The 20224-nt window shown below is 41.6% G+C and overlaps 1 protein-coding gene and 1 long non-coding RNA gene across 5 annotated transcripts in view; one reads left to right on the forward strand and one right to left on the reverse strand.

Moving 5' to 3' along the window:
• The window catches only part of CEP295 (centrosomal protein 295), an 83673-nt gene that overhangs the window by 54276 nt on the left and 9173 nt on the right, over positions 1-20224 (forward strand). For 2 of the 4 annotated variants that reach the window (XM_075919300.1, XM_075919303.1), the window contains 9 exons: positions 166-304; positions 2002-2241; positions 2810-2964; positions 3246-3408; positions 5128-5807; positions 7333-7506; positions 9928-10045; positions 11558-11761; positions 12247-12346. In XM_075919300.1, coding sequence (XP_075775415.1) covers positions 166-304; positions 2002-2241; positions 2810-2964; positions 3246-3408; positions 5128-5807; positions 7333-7506; positions 9928-10045; positions 11558-11761; positions 12247-12346 — 1973 coding nt within the window. The remainder of the gene's footprint in view (positions 1-165; positions 305-2001; positions 2242-2809; positions 2965-3245; positions 3409-5127; positions 5808-7332; positions 7507-9927; positions 10046-11557; positions 11762-12246; positions 12347-20224) is intronic. The other 2 variants (XM_075919301.1, XM_075919302.1) reach the window with 2 other exon arrangements.
• LOC142826547 (uncharacterized) overlaps positions 1-20224 on the reverse strand; it is a 50945-nt gene that overhangs the window by 26711 nt on the left and 4010 nt on the right. The window contains exon 2 of the long non-coding RNA XR_012900749.1: positions 11539-14657. This is a non-coding gene — a long non-coding RNA (uncharacterized LOC142826547). The remainder of the gene's footprint in view (positions 1-11538; positions 14658-20224) is intronic.

Consider the following 20224-nt stretch of genomic DNA (forward strand, 5'->3'; position numbering starts at 1 on the left):
TGTGTGAGATTTTTCTACTGAGCAATGATGAACCTTCGTTTTGCCTGACTGTTCAAATCATGAAGGTTTCTACACTTGAACTGAGCTCAAAATTAAGTGTTTGTATTTTAATTTTTGTTTGTCTGGACTGTAGCACTGCATACAGACATATTTTCTTGACCCTAGGTAACACTTTCTAAAGGATGGTCAACCAGCTTTGCTCTGCAGGAACGAGAGGCAGTCGTTGGTTATTTGTCTTCAACAACAATTTCTAGTGGCAGTTTTTTACCCAGTGAAAAGTTAGATTTAAGCCCTGCTAATACTGGTAAATATTTTTGATTAACTGGATTTTATTTACAATGTTGTAAAGGAAAATGAATCTAATACTCTAACATTAGTGAGGTCTTTTAAAAGAAGATTAATGTGAAACTTGACTTAAGCCTTGTTAGTTTTGCCCTCTGAAATAGAGCATAAACACTCATAATGCCTGTTCTAAGGCTGTCGCTTTATTTTGTTTTCAAATCTATTAAGCTAAACATATTACAGTAAACTTCCGATAATCCGGCACCTTTAGGACCCAGGGGGTGCCAGATTATCAGATATGCCGGACTATCAGAAGGGGGGGCTATGAGGGGTCTGGAGTGGGGTGGGAGGGGATGCCACCCCAGACCCCTCATAGCCCCCCCTTACGATAGTCTGGCTCTGCCTCAGGCGCCCCTGATTCAGCTGCTGCTGGTGAGTTTCAGCAGCAGCTGAATCGCAGATGCCTGCAATAGAGCAGCTGCGGGTTGGTCCCGCAGTGTCAAGGGGCGGCGCTATGGCACCAACCCAGCAGCATTCCAGCTGCTCTTGGGGACGTCTGGGACAGAGCAGCTGGGGTACCGCCCGGTTGATCCCATAGCGCTGCCCCTCGGGGCTGCGGGACCAACCCGGCAGGACCCCAGCTGCTCTGCCCCAGCGGTCCCCGATTCAGCCGCTGCTGAAACAGATCAGCGGCTGATTCCAGGAAGCCCGGGGCAGAGCTGCTCTGCCCTGGGCTTCCTGGAATCAGCTGCTGATCTGTTTCAGCAGCAGCTGAATCGAGGACCCCTGGGGCAGAGCAGCTGGGGTGCTGCCGGGTTGGTCCCGCAGCCCCAAGGGGCAGCGCTATGAGACCAACCCTGCAGCACCCCAGCTGCTCTGCTCCCGGCTTCCCCGATTGAGCTGCTGGTCAGTTTCAGCAGCAGCTGAATGGGGGAAGCCTGTCCGGCTGCCCCAGCACTTCCGGGTTCCTGATGGTGCTGGACCATCAGGAGTCCTGGAGCATTGGATGCCGGACTAATGGAGTTTTACTGTAGTATGTTAACTACAGCAATGGTAGTTTTGGCAAATGGCAACTGATGTTTATTCAGAACAAAAATGTTTAACATTTCAGATGTTGCTAATCAGCACACAGTAAGTATGTACATAATTTTCTGAGGAAATCTCTTTTGGGGAAGAAATTTCACAGTCTTGAGTTAATGTGAATGTGAACAATATACTTCAGATATTTTCCTGAATATTCAGGATATGATAGGTTAGTAAATACAAAACAGGGATATGGATGTGACTATTGAGTTAGCATTATGAGACATAGCATTCTTTTACTCTTTTTGAATATAGTTTTCTGATTAAAATTGTTCAAAATATTTGACGTTTGTGGTTTTTTTTTTAAATAGCAAACTGACACCACTACATAAAGGATACATTAAAAAACTGAGAGTCTCTCAGATGGCCCACAGTGCCACAGCATCTATGTACCTGAGAGAGTGTGTTTGGTTCTTTAAAGTTACCAAGCTTCATCAAGCATTATGTAGATTAATATAAATTGCTGATTAAGTTTTGCATGTGAAAGAATTGTGATAGCAGACAATTGTTTTAAAAAAAATCTTCAGTTTACATTGTTTCAGGGTTTTATGCTGTCTCACAAATTTTTTCAGACAAGTTCACTTCATTAGCTTATTTTCAAAACTGGGTGTTATAGACTTATGAATTATCTTCCAGGATTGTCTTCCAATAGTGCAGAGGATAGGATATTGAGAGAAACAGCAAGCAGCCCTTGGGACTCTTCAGCTTCAACACCTACCACTGCTCAGCAGAGGCATGAGAATTCTTCTGAAGTTTCTGAATGTCATCTGTCTGCAGAAGAGAATTTTATCTCTAACAGAAGTCAAATTCAGCAGATCATAGACAAATACACAAAAGATTGGAACTGGTTACCTGAAAAGAGTACATCTTTCCATGGTAATAATAACCTGTTTAGAATATGGAGACTGAATACAAGACCTAAAAATATACCGTGCAAAGGAGTTTAACAAGAACATGCCTTTAGTGGCTTTTAAACTGGCTTTCCCCTCCACTGGCTTGTGCTCCTTCCCACTCTCTCCATCCCCCTGATCCTTCTCTCTGATGGAGGCAGCAGGGAGAGTGAAAGGGGAGCAACTAGCCACTCTACTACTCGATAAGCATTTGCTTATCGGGTAGTTGACTAGTTGCTTACATCCCTCATTACTACCAAGTGTTTAACTTCAGCATTTTAGTTTGTCACCGTCCTGGAGTACTTGAAAACAATCTAAGTTTTTACTTTCAGTTGACTCAGCACAGTTTCTATTGATATGGTATGTACATGCATCACTTCAGAGAGACAGTGATATACGCAGCCTGTTTTAACACAAACTACTTTGCAAAAACTATTTATATACTTATACATTTAAGTTTTATGCATTACCTTTATAGCACCTGAGGTATAGATGCCAGGTTTGATTTTTTTTTAAATAATAAATTTTCCACTTTTTTTTTTTTTTTTTAAAAGCTCCCGCAGTTGGACTCAGTTTTTCTGATATGGAAAGACATTTCCCTAACTTTCAACGTCAGCTTTTTCAGCCTTTGGAACCAAGTCCTGACTATGGTACCACCTCATCCCTTTTTCAGCATAGGATTTCTCAAGACAGCAGAGACTTCAGCAAGGTATTACACAAAGTTTTGAAATATGGGAATGTTTTGCCATGCGGTTTATATAAGGTTACAGTGTTTTGTGATTAGAAACTTAATCTTTTGACATTTATAGGATATATAATGGGCAGTTTGTGTTTTTATCTAAAATTGACAGTGCAGTTCATAGCTAAATAATTTGCTATTTGTGATGGAAAGAAAAGTTAAAAATTACTGTTGCAATTTTTCTCTTATTTCTGAGAATATTTAATCATGATCAATAACAAAACTCTTTACTGTGATTCTTATGCCACAAGAGTTTAGCCATCTCAACTCAAAGTCAAGACACGCCTGAATTTCCTCAAGCCACAACCTCTAGCTTGAAAACAAGTTACAATCTGCATTCTTGTCTCAATAGAAACAAGCTAAACAATACTACATCACAAGCAGAGGAATCAATTAAGGAACATGTTACTCTAGGTATGGATCTGTTTTTAATGTCTAAACACTAATATTTGTAGTTTGGTCACCTGCAATTGTTCTTTTGAAGTTAGTGTGACAGTGCTAGCTGTTAGTTATATACGCCATCTTTTTATAATGTCATAGCTCAGTTGTTTATTCTGTGCCCACATAGTATTGTTAAACAGCAGAGGGTCCACAGATGAGTTTTTTCAGTTTTTCTGCTTTGGGTAATATTCCCAGGAATTGCACAGTTCAGTTCTTTGCCTTCCCAGTGATTAAAATTCACTGACTTTGGTACATATGTTCTCAAAGGAAATATGTAATTTTTATATTCAGGCCACTCTGTAATGTGCATTGCTTATTTACTGATACAGTGCTCTCAAACAATAGGAAAAATATACTGTTCACTTTAAAAGCTGTGGACATCCATACTGTCTGTCTAACCTTGCTGTCTTTAGGTATTACAGAGCTCCAGATGCAGAATGTATGATGCTCAATAGCTAGACATAATGAAATTATTGAAGGATTGAATTTAAATTTTGTAATTTTAGCTTAAATCATTAATTTTGTTTAATTCTAATAAAGTCTCTCTCTCCAAAACCAATTATTTCAAAGTACTGAAAATACAACAAATAAAATTGTGACCTGCATTACTGTGGCCATTTTTAAAGCTGATCAATTTTTAATCTATTATCTGAAGTCTCTTTTTAATCAATGACTAATCTGAAAGTATTAGTTTTTCCTGTGACCTTCAGTTTTTTTGCTATTTCTGTTCACTGTGAGATGACTCCTTGTACAAGTAAAACTATAGATATTTTGCTTGTGTAAAGGCTTGCAGGATTTGGCTATAAGGAAATATTTTGAACGTCATCTGCGTATCACAAAATCTGTTTGTATGATGTGAATCTGTTTATCAGTTATGTCTTAACGTTACCACTTTGAGACACGGATTTGAAAGAATGTTTCTGTTAACTTCCAAATATTCTCAGTTAAAAAAAATAGAATAAAAAACCCTTATGAGACATAATTCCATTGTTGTAATATCTAAATGCCCCCTAAATATAATCTGTTTTGTGTGTACAGATCTTAAGGGAAATTGAAATGGGAGTAACCCACCTGCTGTAATTGGTCTTTATGGAAAACTTCAGGCCCTGTTCTGATTTGGATGCTTTCATCTGTTAATGTATACAGCACCAATATTTTTTTTCTTTTGAGAGGCCTAAATGCTAAGGATTTCTCATTAATAATGGCCTCCAAAGGCCAAATTCTCTGCTTGGTATAAATCAGTGCAGCTTCCTTGACTTCAGTGGTGCTGTGCCAGTTTATACCAGTGGAGGGTATGGTTCTAAACATTCAGGGAAAAAGACATGTTACTATGTCAAGAAATATATAAAGCTATTAGAGATAGTGTTTAAAAGAAACCAAAATTCTTCTGTATAACATACTTATGTAACAAGTATTTTTAAATTGTACTTTCATGTTTAATACTATTTGGATATTTGGCTATGTAGAAAGAATTTAATTCTGATACACCATATTGACATAAAACACCATAATATATTAATACATGTGAACATTATGTACTGGAATTAAATTACTGTATTTAAAACATTATGGCTATTTTACTATGCTTGTCTTAACTCTCTGTTGAAATGCATAAATAGCTACTTTCTACACTATGGCTTCTTTTTGAAAATAGTGTGTAGTTAGACTTTTCTGATAGTCTGGTTTTTCTAGCAGGTTCTGAAGAATCTTTTCACCCTCTTCACTTGGAATCTACCCTGAATGAGCACAGCCAGAGTACTGAACAACCCACAGGTCTTTGCATTGTATCTGAACAAAATTCTAAAATTAAAAAATCACAGAATGGGGCCTACATTTCACTTGTTGGAGACCAGTATGAGGAGCTAATGAGAAATATAGAGAACACTAATCTTCAGTCTTCAGTAGAAAATCTGCAGAGTCCAACTTCAAGTTCACTGGCAGAACAGGATTCATTTCACCAACTAATTACAACACAGGCTACAGAAAATGAGATTCTCTTGACTGAACGTTCAGTAAAAGAAGTTGTGGAACTGAGAGAAAAGAACTTGTGCTTTGAAGAATTACCTGTTGTGGCATCCACTAAGCACACTCAGCTTACTGAAACCCCAGTTCTTAGAAATGAAGCAAATAGGATTGTAGAAGGGGACCATTCGCAATGCAGTATAAATATATTGAATGAAGAGCAAAGCATTCTAGAAGTACAGATATCCTCTAGAATGCCTACAGAAATGGAGTCAAAAATTTTGGGCAGCCCTTCGCAAGTAGCTGTACTGCAAAATTGTTTGCCAGAAACACCCCAAAATCAAAATTCTCATTCAGTGATTACAATAAGTTCAGGCTCTCATACTTCACAAAGTCGTGTGCCAGTCTGGGTGAGTAAAGTAAAGATTTCACAAAGTAATTGTTAGCAAGTTAAATGCCATGCAGATTTCAGCCAGTTGTTTCAAACTTCTTTAGACTGTCATTTGAAAATTTTACAAAGTTCACTTTACAGTTTTAGTGTTTGACTTCTCAAAACTTGTATAATTTAATCTGAAATTATACTGATCCTAGTCATTTTAGATCTAGATTTTAATTGAGAAGGGATTAGCAATTATGGTAAAGGGTGATACAGTTAAAATGTTTAATTTAGTATTGTAAGAAAATAACAAAGCTGTGCTATAAATGTTGTTCCCATAAGGATCAAACAAAAACTACTTTTGTTTTCCAAAAACTAGCTTTCGGGATGTGACTGAAACAAAGAGCTTCAAAGGGATCTCACAAAACTGAGTGATTAGGCAACGAAGTGGCAGATACAATTCAGTGTTGATAAATGCAAATATATATTGGAAAACATAATCCCAAATATATAATAAAATGATATCTGAATTAGCTATTACCACACTCAAGAGACAGATCTTGGGGTTATTGTGGATATTTCTCTGAAAACATCCACTCAATGTACAATGGCAGTCAAAACAAACAGTGTTAGGAATCTTTAAGAAAGGGATACATAATACAGAAAATATCTTATTGCATCTTATCCATAGCACGCCCACATCTTGAATACTGTATAAATGTGGTCCCCTCATCTCAAAAACGAATAGTGGACTTGGAAAAGGTTCAGAAAAGGGCAACAAAATTATTAGGGGGTAATGACAGCTGCCTTATGAGGAGAGATTAATAAAACGGGGACTTTTCAGTTTGGAAAAGAAACAACTAAGGAGAGATATGATAGAGGTCTATAAAATCATGACTGATTCAGAGAAAGTAAATAAGGAAATGTTATTTAGTCTTTATAACACAAGAACTAGAGGTCATCAAAAACAAATTAATAAACAGCATGTTTAAAACAAACAAAGGAAGTATTTCTTCACACAACACACAGTCAACCTGTAGAACTTCCTGCCAAAGAAGGTTGTAAAGGCAAAAACTTTAACAGGTTAAAAAAGAACTAGATACATTCATGAAGAATCATCCCATCAATAGATATTAGCCAGGATGGGCAGGGATGGGATCTCTAGCCACTGCTTATCAGGGCTGGTAATGGATTACTTAATCATTACCTGTTCTGTTCATTCTCTCTGGGGCACCTGGCATTGGCCACTATCAGAAGATGAAACTTTGTCTGACTCAGTAAGGCCGTTCTTATGTAACTTACGTTCCAGTTTAGGAGAGGTGTGGAAGGGAGGCTTTGTACAATGGCAAATAAATATTTAAGTTGGATTGGTTTCCTTTGGAGTTCTGACTATATTTAAAAAAGTGGGGAGACCATTTTGTCTGAGGTATTTCTTTCACTGCGTGGAGCAGATTTTCTTATCTATATGTTGAACAGCCCTTTTCTTTTGGCAGGCTAACAAATGTTGCTGTTCAAGAAATACTGATTTTTACCTTAATGCTGTCTTCTGTGTTTTCTAGGAGACAGAGTCAGGGCAAGGTATTATGGAAGAACCTGAACTGACGCTGTTAAGCTCAAATGACGTCAGTATTGCAGAATCAGACTGTGAACACATTAGCCAAGAGAAAAAAAGAAAAAAAAAGTTGGATAGTCTGGCATATTCTGGTCAGACTGAACTTAAAAGTTGTTCTGAGGTAAATCTTGATTCTCTAATCATTTTGAGCCTGGTACTGCTGATATTTTTTGATTTAGTAAGTATAAGAAGAAACTTAAACATTTTAAAGGATATAATAGTATTTCAGATCTTTAGCATGTTTTGAGTTTTTCTGATTTGCAGATGTTTGAGCCCTTCAGTGGTAATGCCAAAGCTGGTAGATTGGACTAATGCAGAGAACTGAAACTCATTTCGTTTCCTTCACTTAGACCTCTGTAGCTCAGTTGAGATGGAGTACTCCAAAGTTCAAATTGTCAGGGGAACAGAAATGTCCTGACATTAATATTAAGGCTAAGCAGTAACCCATTCCTGGACGACTTGATGGGAAAAGCAAAAATCCTTTTATCTTACTAGAGAAAGGGAATCCCGGTATTGGATAGATGCATGCTTCAGAGTTATCTGCAGTTCTCAGGTAGACAGAAGAAGGTGGGCGAATTGCATTACTGCTGTAGTCTTCTATTATATAGGTTGTACCTTCCTGTCTCTGGCACCCTCGGGACCCGACTGGTCCCAGATAAGGGATTTTGCTGTACCAGAAGAGGTCATTTTTGGATTCCTGCCACTGGCCGCTGGCCTCCCAGCCAGCTCCCCACATCCTGCTGGCCCTGTCGACCTGCTGGGCAGCCTTCGCTGTCTTGACTCTGCCAGGCAGACTGGCACTGGGGCTCCCCCAGGCAGTGCCATGCGCTAGACAGCCCACTGCACTGTCGGCCCCACAGGGATCCTTACTGCTGGCCCTTCACCGGGACTCTCTGGTCTTGCAGCATCCATGCCGAAAACATTGCTGGACCAGAGAATCCCTGTTAAGAGTGTTTGAACCTGTAAAAGTGGCGAGGAGTCCTGTGGCACCTTATAGACTAACTGAAGTGTTGGAGCATAAGCTTTTGTGGGCAAAGACCCACTTCATCAGATGCGTGCAGACTAACACGGCTACCCCTCTGATATTTGAACTTGTAGTATCCTTTGGTGTCTCTTTTTTGCTCAGATTAAATGAATGAGGTCCTCAAATGCCTGTGGGTAGTGAATGATTAAACCAATTGGCGTGAGTATGCTGTTTCAGTTCTGACTTCAGGCTGTCTTAGTCTAATGTAGGAAACAAAATGATTTGAGCTACTGTAGCAACTGTTCTACCCTCAGGATTTTTCAATAGCTCTCAAAATGTCCATGAGGATGCTAATGATAAAGTTGGGTTTTCTTTGACCTACATCATTCTGTCCTTATCAGATGCTCATATGTTGCCCACAAATTGTCCCTTGCCATTGCCAAACTCGACAAATAATGCCAGTTAGGATTAAACCATTCTGACAGTGGATGATAAGAAGGTAATTTATTCAAAGAAGATACCTTGTCTCAAGACTATGTGGATGATGGCAGTATAGTTGGTGCCAGCTAGTATTATAAAGGAGCACTTGTATAGAAGGTCACCTACATTCAAATTAATATCCTTATTCCAGGAATTGTGACAATAATTCAGTTACGAAGGGCATAGCTCCTGGGTCATGAAGGTGGCTTTCAAGAAGCAATTAGATTCTGGAAGAGTTTGAGAAATAGGCAGTTGTGGCAGCATTGTGAAATAACATCTGAGAATAGAAGGAGAAAAAACTGTGTGAGGGTATGTCTAGACTACATCCCTCTGTCGCCAGAGGGATGTAAATTAGACATACCGACATTGCAAATGAAGCGGGGATTTAAATATTCCAGGCTTGATTTGAATAAAAATGGTCGCCGCGTTTTGCCGGGTCAGCATTTTGTCTGCAAAAAGCGGCTGTCAAGACGGATCGGGCGACAAAGAAAGCCTTTGTTAACTGATCCCTTATGCCTCATAAAACGAGGTTTACAGGATCGGCCAACAAAGGCTTTCTTTGTCGCCCAATCCCTGTCTTGACAGCTGCTTTTTGCAGACAAAATGCTGACTTGGCAAAATGTGGCGGCCATTTTTATTCAAATGAAGCGCAGGATATTTAAATCCCCGCTTCATTTTCAATGTTGGTATGTCTAATTTACATCCCTCTGGCGACAGAGGGATGTAGTCTAGACATACTCTGAGATAGCATAAGGGAGCTAGAGATGGAACAGGAAGAAAAGCAAACAGGAAGAAAAGCAAAGTAAATGAGGGGAAACTGCAGAGTCCTAAAAGCAAAAATAAGAAATTTGAACTTCGTGGGGAAGGCACAGCTTTTTTGTTAATTTTATTTAATAAAATGGCTTTTAGTGCCAAGAGCCTGGCTGTTGTGTGCTAAATAATTTTTCTTGCATCTGTGCTAATAATGAAAGATGTAATTCCATTCACTCCTTAATTGTTTGCTCTTTGACAAAAATAGAGCTGCATTAATATTACTTCACTAAAATAGATGCGTGTTCTAAGTACATTTTACCAATCCATTCTTCTGTCTTGGAACAGGGGAGAGAATTTTTGCCTTTAAACCCAGAAGCAGATAACTCGGTTTCCATGCTTCCTGACTGCTCTGCAATAGCTCAGACTCCTAATGAGGATCAGTCTCTGTTACACCAATCTGCAGGTACTCGTGTGTAACTTCTGTACATTCAATCACACACTATCTAACATCCCTACCTTTCATGTACAAGGATGTCAAGTATCAAGTAAATGAGTAATCGTTTACTTGATATAATTTGTATCCAGCACATGATTAGTCAGTAACGGGCCACTGCAGCTCTGCAGTTTAAACGTAGTAGGAGCTGGGCATGCAGGCAGTCCAGCTCCTACTCATTAAACTGCAGAGTGAGAGTAGGTTTGCACCTGGCGCGAGTTTCAGTCCTGACTCGCACTAGCTCCCATGCTGTGGCTCTGCCTCCCATGCCCCTTTCTTCCCCATACCACGGGGACGATGCTGTGGAGAACCAGCTTTTAAGCTGGCTCCCCCAGCACCAGCTCCTGCTTCCCTGCCCCCCTTGATGCCTCTGATATAGTCAACTCGACTACGCGATAAGCCTGGGCTTTTACTACCCAATAAGAGTATTTGACTACTCTTTTACATCCCTAGTTGTGTAACTGCATCAAATTTTAGCAGTTACAGAACTATTAGATAGTCCCTGGAAGCAGGACTGGCAGTCAGTGCACTCCTTGCTCCGCTTCCAGCTCCACTCCCGGGGAGTCCCCTGCCACCTCGCACTACTGCCTCTCTGTCAGAGGCAGTAGCACAGAGTAGCAGGCGGGAGATGGTCTGCAAGGGGAGCTGGTTTAAAAATCGGCTTCCTGCACAGACTGGCTGCTGCCCCGCACTGCTGCTTCTGATATAGAGACAGCAGCGCAGGGTGGCAGCAACCTCTGTCTTGAGGGGGAGGTGTCCAAGTGCCCCATGGACAGAAGCTTTTGCACAGCAGCAGCCCCTGTCCATGGGGAGCTCTCTCCATGGGATGCCAGAGCAGCCTCCCCTGCCACCGCCCCGACTCTACCCGCATGCTGCTGCCTCTAATAGGCAGCCTCCCCTCCTGCCCCCTTCACCCTCTGTAGGAGGCTGCAAGTGGAAGCAGGTGGGTTCACAGAGCCAGCACATGGACAGCAGCAAAGAGGGGGCACAGAGGCAACGAGAGAGAGGGTGGGAATGTGTGTAGTAAGCAGGATTAGCTAATAATCCCAGGTTTATCAGTTAATCGTGTAGTCCTCTAATGAAGGGTGTCTAGTACACTTTGGGTAATTATTAAAATAAGTATCCTCTGACAAGCTAGGTATTAGAACTATAAGCAGTATGAAAGACGGAATTGGACAAACTCTGCCTGGTGCTTTTGAGTGTTTGTAGTTTGGACCCTAGTGTTTATAATAAGATGTAATAACAGATGTAGAAAATATACAGTTATATATACGTGATGGTTAGCTTTATTATAAATGTAGGAACTGTACATCTGAATTACTGTTTTAGTAAATTTCTTAATTCTCCAACCTGGTTCAATCCATGAAAATAGTAAAGCTCATTTTTAGGATGGTTATCTATATTAATAGGTTTCTGCAGGTGATTATCTTATCAGTGATAAAATCAGAAGTGCTGAGACTGACCTTTCCTCCTCCTTCACAGTCATGTTGTTAGAGTTCACATCCACACCGTGTACTTTACAAGAATCGTTTTTAAAGAGAAAAAAAAACTTTATCCAGAAGTCCTCTAAAAGAGTGGAAGAAATAAAAAATAAAGAGAGACACTCTGAAAAACCTCAAGATATGTTGTTTCAAAGGGAAAAGGCTAAAAGATTTCATATGCTGAAGGAGCATTCTCCTACTTCTGGTACGTTTCATTTGGAAGTAGAATAAAGCATTATGGATTCTTCCTGTAATTATTCTGTAAAACAGGATGGATTCTGTTGTTCTTGGATCTTTGCTCTTGAAGATTAGGATATTCTGTCACAGGGTTTTCACATTTTTTCCCTGCCTGGATCTCAAAAGAAGAAAGTCTGCCCCATAGAATCCATTCTGCCAGCCTTTTGTTTTTCAAACTTGTTTTCTCTGAAATAGGAAATGTGATTTAATCTCTGTTGTTTTTGTTTCAGATCTTACTACCTTTTGAGACTAGTGTTCATTGGGCTTTTTTTTTTAAACTGATATCTGTCAATCATGAAAAACAATTTTGTAGAAGGCATAAACTTGTCCTGCTAAAAATTATATAGTGCATACTTCCACTATTTACTTCATTGTCACTGATCTGTATGATCTGATCTTTGGCCTCCTAGTTTCATTTTTAAAGTTTTAAAGACTATTTTGTTTAATACAAAGGTACAGTTGTCAATCAGTTGAAGAAAGTGGGGGAAGTGAAAGTTTGCTCTCCAGAGGAGAAAAGGTCTGATGATGTTGAAATACAGCAGCGCACTTTAAGGTATTGTGTGAATATAGTTAGGATAAATTAGACTAATGTAAACTACTTCTGTTTCTGAAATAATACTACTTGCAGTAATATAGAGCCTTAATTTTAGCAGTGGTTATCTAGATTAATCTCTTATTTATTTCCCAGACCCGTAGACAAAAATTAAATGAATTCTCATGGAGACTCATGAGAAAAAGGTTTTGTGCTTTTTGTTGTTGGGAGTTGCGTGGTAGGAAACTGGTATAAAGAAGGAATTTGTCTTTGTGCCTGATTGCCAGAGACACTGGGATTTTTTTGCTGCCTTCCGCAATGTGGGACATAGTTCAAACCAGCAAATGACCTAGAGTAAATGGTAGCTTCCCCGTAACTGGAAGTCTTGACATCAGGTTTTGAGGACTTCAGTAACTCAGTCATGGGCCTATTACAGGGGAAAGGGGGCACGGTTTTGTGGCTTCTAATGGCTCAGTAGTTCTGACTAGAAGATCATGCTGGTCTCTTCTGACCTTAAAATCTGAGTCTGAATCTATCCAATTCAGGCTTAATCATTTTCACCTTTATTTATAAAACTTCAGGTATAGATGATGAGTAAGATAAAATAGAGACCCAAGTTACCAAATTCTGAGCTACCAAGAAGTTCTCCTGTATTTTATGGTGATCATCACTGTTGCCTGATCAAAGATTGCTTATGAATTTCCAGTTACCACCTTTAGGGTTGACAGGTCCTTTGTCCCAGGATCAGGCCCGGTATGCAGTTTTTCTATGGTTGGGAACCCTGAAGTGTACAAATGGAACACACACACTATAGCAGTTGTCTCCAGCCTTTTCAAGCATGAGATCACTTTTGAATTTAAGTGCAAGCCAAGATCTACCTCAAACCCAAATACCCCCTTACACTGCCTCCTTCATGCCCCTTCTCCAAGGCCCTGCCCCTGCTCACTCCATCTTCCCTCCCTCCCTTTCACCAGGCTGGGATAGCGGATTGGGTTGCATTCTCTGGTCTTGGATTAAAGGATTTGGAGTGTGAGAGGGGGCTCTGAGCTGAGCTTGGGGCAGGCAGTTGGGGTGTCGGGGCGTTCTAGGTGCAGGCTCTGGGAGAATGTTTGGATACTGGGAACTTAGGGCTAGGGTAGGGACTGGGGGTGCAGAAGGGGGATCGTGACACGGGTAGGGTTTCAAGATGTGGGCTCCAACTGGGCACCTCTTACCTCAGGTAGCTCCTGGATTGTGGTACCATCCCAAAAGCAGCCAGCAAACTCCCTCCCAAATCCTATTCCCCCTTGTCCTGCTCTGTGGAGATAGGATACAGGGTGGAAGAGGGGGCATCTTGACATCAGCACCCCTTTTCTTCCTCCCCTGCCCTGCACAGCGAGCAGGAGGCTCTCGGAGGTGGGGGGAGGCAGCTCCAAGGCAAAGGGCAGGAGGTGCACAGAAATAGGCGGGAGAGGCAGTTGAAGTGCCAGCACCTCGATAGCCTCTTGGCCAAACCAGTCAGGATCAGCTGTCAGAGGCTTCAAGATCTACCAGTAGATCCCGATCTGCTGGTTGGTAAACACTGCACTATAGGAACTATTCTATATTTTCAAATATAGTCTCTTCATACATTTAGCACAGTCACAAACCACCCAATTCCCTAAGATAAATAGGGAATGTACATCTATATTTCTATACATATACTCACATTATTCCTTCTAGAATAACCTGAAGTGTTAGCCATCATCTTCATCATCACCTGCGGCCATCATTCTGGCACTTCCCTAAGGACTGCATCTCCTACTACAATACCTAGGCTGGGATGCCACTTTTATCATATGTTACTCTGATGCTATGTTTGATGTATATTCTGTAGGGGGTGTGTTCTTTTTTCTTTATTTGTATTTCCTCCCCTTACTAATAAAGTATCTTTTTCCAATAGGTCTGTATATCATTGATCTCAACTTATTATATATGTCAGTTTGTTACCATGGGCCTTTTGTGGTTGTCTATCACATTTATTGTTTCTGTCCTACTCAGTTATTCAGTCTGGTCTCAACCAGTTATTTTGGGTTTTTCTAAATAACAATGTACCTGCTAAGTTGTTCTTTGTGTAGTGTCCCCGTGGGTGCTCCACACTAGGGGTACGTCTAGACTACATGCCTCTAGTGACAGAGGCATGTAGATTAGACTACCCGGCATAGGAAAATGAAGTGGCAATTTAATTAATCGCCGCTTCATTTAAATTTACATGGCTGCCGTACTGAGCCAATCCGCTGTTTGTCGGCTCAGCTCAGTAGTCTGGATGCTCTGCAGTCAACATCAAAGGCATTTGTCAACCTCCCAGGTATGCCTCTGTGGGGAAAATCAAATAACTCCAGTTGTGTCTAAAGGGGGGACTGTGCAGGAAATCAAAACTCTCTGAAAGAAAACTGCTGTAAGGGTTAAAAAGTTTTCCAGGCCTCTCTCCCTGTAACAGAGAGAAATCAAATTAGCTCTAATCAAGACCCTTACAATGCCTCCCATCTCAAATTCATGGATACTCCTAGTCTGTCACAATTTGTCATGTAAACCCTTATCTTTGTCACAGTTTGCCTTGTAGACTCCTCCACTCAAGTTCTCATGTGGCTTTGTGTACTGTAAAAACTTACTTCTAGCACTCCTGGGGTGAACAGAAGTCTCAGAGTACTTCTGCTGAGACTTTGATATGTTAAAGAAGAACAATCCACAACTGAACTGTCTAAGCATACTGTATAAAGATTCCCTGAATCTGTGTGTCAGGGCTGCTTCACTCTTGGAAGTGACAGCCTGCATGCATGCATCATAAAGTTTTCTCTTTTAGGTTTCTTTCCTGCCTCACTGATTTGACCTCCAGCCTCGGACCCTTCTGGGGGCTCTGTACCCCAGGGGAGCGAGATTTCCCCCTCAATTTGGTGTCAGGGGTGGGATGGCTTGGAACTCCAGTTGGAAAGGCTGATGACGGGGAATGGGAACGGACTACAGCGCGCATCTGGAGGGTAAGGGATCCATTTAAAATCCCCCAGTCCGCCTCCCTGTTCTCGTCACCAGCTGGACCGGCTGGCGGTAAGAGTCATCTTTTACTTAAAATTTTTTTGTTAAGAGGCTTGAGGGAAACTTAAAATGAAAACACTGGGTATAGCCAAATAGGGGTTGGATTTTGTTGTTGTTGTTGTTGTTTCTGACTGATTGGTGGCGAGTCCAAGCACATGGTTTTGAGTGAGTGAAGTCCGGAGGGGAACTGCAGCCGCACCAGTGCTGTCAGTGTCACTGCACAGCTGCTGAAAGCAAGGGCAGTTTCCCCCGGCACATAAGGAGTGTGAGTGAAGCTGACAGTTTGTGTGGACTCCCACACTATCCTTGGAGAGGGTAGTGTTGCTGGACGCCTGTACTATCCTTGGAGAGGGTAGTACTGTTGGGCTCCTGCGCTGTCCTTGGACAAGACAGTGCTAAAATGGATAAGATTGCTCCCTCAAGTCTGTCTCCTACTGAGGGAAAAGGTTTCTCACAGCCTGGGACTCCCTTGTCTCAGATGATCAGTCAGCTAGGTATTGCCTGCAGGTTTGAAACTAAGGAGACTTAAGGAATTATTGAGCATTTGGAATGGCTATACTCAGGGGAATTCCCAGAATAAATGACAACTAGAACTTGCTTATCTTAGAGTTTTCCTCGAGGAAAAACATCCTAACCAGATGGAATATTGGTGCCTCTGGGAGGATGTGGCAGTAAAAAAAAATCAGAGCATTATGGCTAGAAAAAAAGATTCTATTGAAAAGCTGCAGCAAGAATTGGCTACTCTAAAGAAACAGCTTGATTCCCCAGATGTGCCATCTGCACCCCCAACCCGCTTTGGACCCTTGTCAGCTGAACATTCTTTCCTGTTATCTCCCTGTTCTCTTGTAAACCTTATGGGACGTGACTTGTTGTGTAAATTGGGTGCAAACCTTCTCTGTAGAGAGGAAGGGATATTTGTTGACCTTCCCCCCTATCAGGCTCCAAATTTGATGGCATTACTACTCTCAGAGGAATCTGATGAGACCTCAGGACATACACCCCTCCTGGACCTCTCAGAAGTCCCAGAGACATTGTGGGCAGCCCATTGTGAATGAAGTGGGGTTGCTAGCCTCTGCAACACCAGTGCAAACAACATACAGACACAACAAGCCTTTCCCAAGGGTACTCCAGTATCCATTGGCTAGGGAGGCACAAGAGGGCATTAAGCCTGTAATCTCTTCCCTCCTTGAAAAAGGGATACTTGTTTATACAACTTCACCATGTAATACACCTATACTACCTGTGAAAAAGCAAATCTATAGATTTGTAGAAGACTTAAGAGCCATTAATAAGTTTGTAATCCCTAGATTTCCAGTAGTACCTAACCTGGTTTTCTGTAATAGATTTATGTTCTGCCTTCTTTTCTATTCCAGTGCATAAGAATTCCCAGTTTCTCTTTGCCTTTTCCTTTCAGGGTCATCAATTAACCTGGACATGTTTTTGTAAAGTTATTGTAAAAGCCCTACTCTGTTTTCTCAGTTTTTAAAAAGCTGACCTTAATTCTCTCTCTCTTCCCTGCAGTTCTGTGTTAGTTCAGTATGTTAATGATGTGTTAATTGCTAGTAAAACTGAGGAAAGATGTAAAACTGATACCTCTATGTGTTAAAGTGTCTTGCTAAAAAGGGTCACAAGGCTTCCAAAGCCAAATTGCAATTTGTAAAACAAAGAGTTCAGTACTTGGAACATTTACTTTTAGGAGATGGCCGCCAGTTAACACCTGAGCGAATCTCAAATTTTTTTCATTCCTCACCCTTTCACCAAAGTCAGGTATACAAATTTCTGGGTGCAGCAGGATATTGCAGACAATGGATTCCTAACTTTTCTGAACTCACCAAACCCCTTACTATTCTACTCTTAATCTTAGCTCCTGACCCAGTGACCTGGTCCCCAGAATGTGAATCTGCTTTCCTTTACCTTAAAACTCTTCTCTCAGAGCCACCTGTTCTAGGCTTACCTAATTATAGCAAGCCTTTTACTCTGTTTTGTCATGAACAGGATGGAATTGCAGCTGGAGTTCTCTGTCAGCCCCTTGGGCCCACACCTCGTCCAGTAGCTTATTTTTCTGCAACACTGGACTCAGTAGCCCGTGGGTTCCCACTTTGTCTGAGGGCAGTTGCAGCTGCTGCTGAATTACTTTAAAAAGGCCCAACCTGTCACATTAGGCCACAGCATTATCTTACAGGTCCCTCATGCTGTCTCTGCTCTCTTACAGTGATACCGCACCCAGCACATATCTGTTCAGAGACAAACCCTGTATGAGAATGTTATCCTCTCTTCCCCAAATGTGGTAATTCAAAGATGTAATGTACTTAACCCAGCTACTTTTTCTCCTTTACCCTCTAATGGTAAAGCACATACCCATAACTGTGAAGAATTGCTTGAGCACTGTGTAAAGCCTCCCCAAGATTTGGTAGTCAACTGCTGGAAAATGCAGTTCTTGTATTGTATACTGATAGCTCATGTAAAAGAAATGCAGTTGGTAAACTAAAAAGCTGGATATGCAGTGGTCTCAGATAATAATGTTTTAGAGGTTTTTTTCTCTTCCAGGAATCAAATCAGCTCAGGCTGCTGAGCTTATCGCTTTAATTCGTGCTTGCCTTTTAGCTTCCGGACAGTCTGCTGCCATTTATACTGATTCAAACTATGCTTTCTCTGTCATGCCACAGGACAAATTTGGAAACAACGAGGTTTCCTTACCTCTTCTGGCTCTGCTATCTCACATGGTCCCCTTATCTCCCAACTCCTTGATGCTATTCAGCTACCCACATCCCTTTCTATTACCCATTGCCCGGCCCACACAGGTGCCACTGATCCTGTTTCTCTGGGTAATGGGAATGCTGATGCAGTAGCCAGACGTGCAGCAGCACATGGACCTCTGGCTCCCTTTCAGATTCTGGTCTCTCTTTCTCTCCCTGTTTCTTTGCAGGACCTGATAGAACTATAGCAAGCTGCTCAACCTGCAGAGAAAAACCTTTGGGAGAAAGCAGGCTGCTCCTTATCCCCAGCTGGGATAATGGGTGCACCTGATGGCCGCCCAGTCGCCCCAAAAATCTCTCACACGGCAGCTTGCTCAGGTGTCTCATCAAATGACACACATGAGCAAAAGGGGGGTGGCCTCACAAATCCCAAAACAATGGTACGCCCCAGGCATGCACCTAGAAGCTGTCTCAAGAATATCTAATTCATGTGTGATTTGTAAGCAGTTTAATGTTGCAGGAGGCCCACAGGCTAGCAGCCACACAGAAAGAAGAAATCTAGACATAAAATGACGGTTAGGAGAGCTTGCACCTGCAGGTAAAGGAAGCCCTCCCAGCACCTACTGATGTGCCATGCCACAACATCCAACCAGGCGACTACGTGTTCGTGAAGGAACATCGCAAAAAGAATTCCCTGACAGCCCGGTGGAAAGGACCGTTCCAATCGCTGCTCATCACCCACACAGCAGTAAAGGTGAAGGAGCGCCCCTCGTGGATCCACGCAAGTCATGTATGCCGAACTGCAGATCCAACAGAGCTGATTGACCCCGTCACCCAGGACCCCTCCCTGGAGGAATCACCTGAGGACGAGGTTCAGCGGACCGAGGCGGCAGACTCTCAAACCAGACTGTTACCAAACCGGCCTCCACCAGGAGCTTCGAGGTACAACCTGAGAGGTAGGACTGTACCAGCAAAGACCTACAGGTGAGCCTGGAGCCCTGTAGCTCTCACAAAGGGAAATCCATTCCAGTATTGAGTGAACTAAGAGACTACGAAATCTCGAAGAGTGCCTGCAGAGGCAAGCCAAACAATACTAACTGATTAAGTTTAGTTAAAAGACTGCTTTGCTAGTTGCTAGATAATTACTATATTATTATTATCCTTTCTACTTTAGAAATTTAAGATACTATACTAGGATGAGGATTGTTTTCCTTCTTTTAGTAGTCAGAATAGCCTTAGTATATAACTTTCCCCACCCTTTTTGGGAAGCCCTGCAAAAGGTTGTGTCCCTCACCAATACAAGTGACTGTTGGATATGTGAACAGCTTATAATAGGCTCTGAAGGCCTTTTACCATTACAGTTTATCCCAACTCCTGCCTCCCTGTGGACCAGACCCCTAAAATTCAGATCTACTGGTAGTCAGTACTCTACAGGAGAGCGGGAGTGGGTAGATGCCCAGAATGATAACACTGTGCCAGAAGTACATAGTCATGGGGGGGGAACAGGCAAATTTGGCATAAAAAAACCTGATTGCCTCAGGAATTCCCCTAACTCAAGCATTACATCCATCAGGGACTATGTTTCCCTTATGTTTTGAAAACAAATTTGGCACTGGTAAAGATCTGGGTGGATCCCAGAAAATACCTGCTATCGTAAAGTAAGGTTAAATCCAGGGAATGGGCAAAGGGTCATTTACCCAGCAGATAAAGAAAACCTTCCTCTAAGATAAGAATTCATCCCAGCAAAAAGAAGAATACCTAAGAATGTCCAGAATAAACTTTGAGTAATACTCCAATAGGAGTATTAAAGGGGGGAATTGTGGGGAAAATCAAATAACTCCAGTTGTGTCTAAAGGGGGGACTGTGCAGGAAATCAAAACTCTCTGAAAGAAAACTGCTGTAAGGGTTAAAAAGTTTTCCAGGCCTCTCTCCCTGTAACAGAGAGAAATCAAATTAGCTCTAATCAAGACCCTTACAATGCCTCCCATCTCAAATTCATGGATACTCCTAGTCTGTCACAATTTGTCATGTAAACCCTTATCTTTGTCACAGTTTGCCTTGTAGACTCCTCCACTCAAGTTCTCATGTGGCTTTGTGTACTGTAAAAACTTACTTCTAGCACTCCTGGGGTGAACAGAAGTCTCAGAGTACT

The sequence above is a fragment of the Pelodiscus sinensis genome, chromosome 1, assembly GCF_049634645.1.
Source record: "Pelodiscus sinensis isolate JC-2024 chromosome 1, ASM4963464v1, whole genome shotgun sequence".
In the NCBI taxonomy this organism is placed as follows: Eukaryota; Metazoa; Chordata; order Testudines; family Trionychidae; genus Pelodiscus; species Pelodiscus sinensis.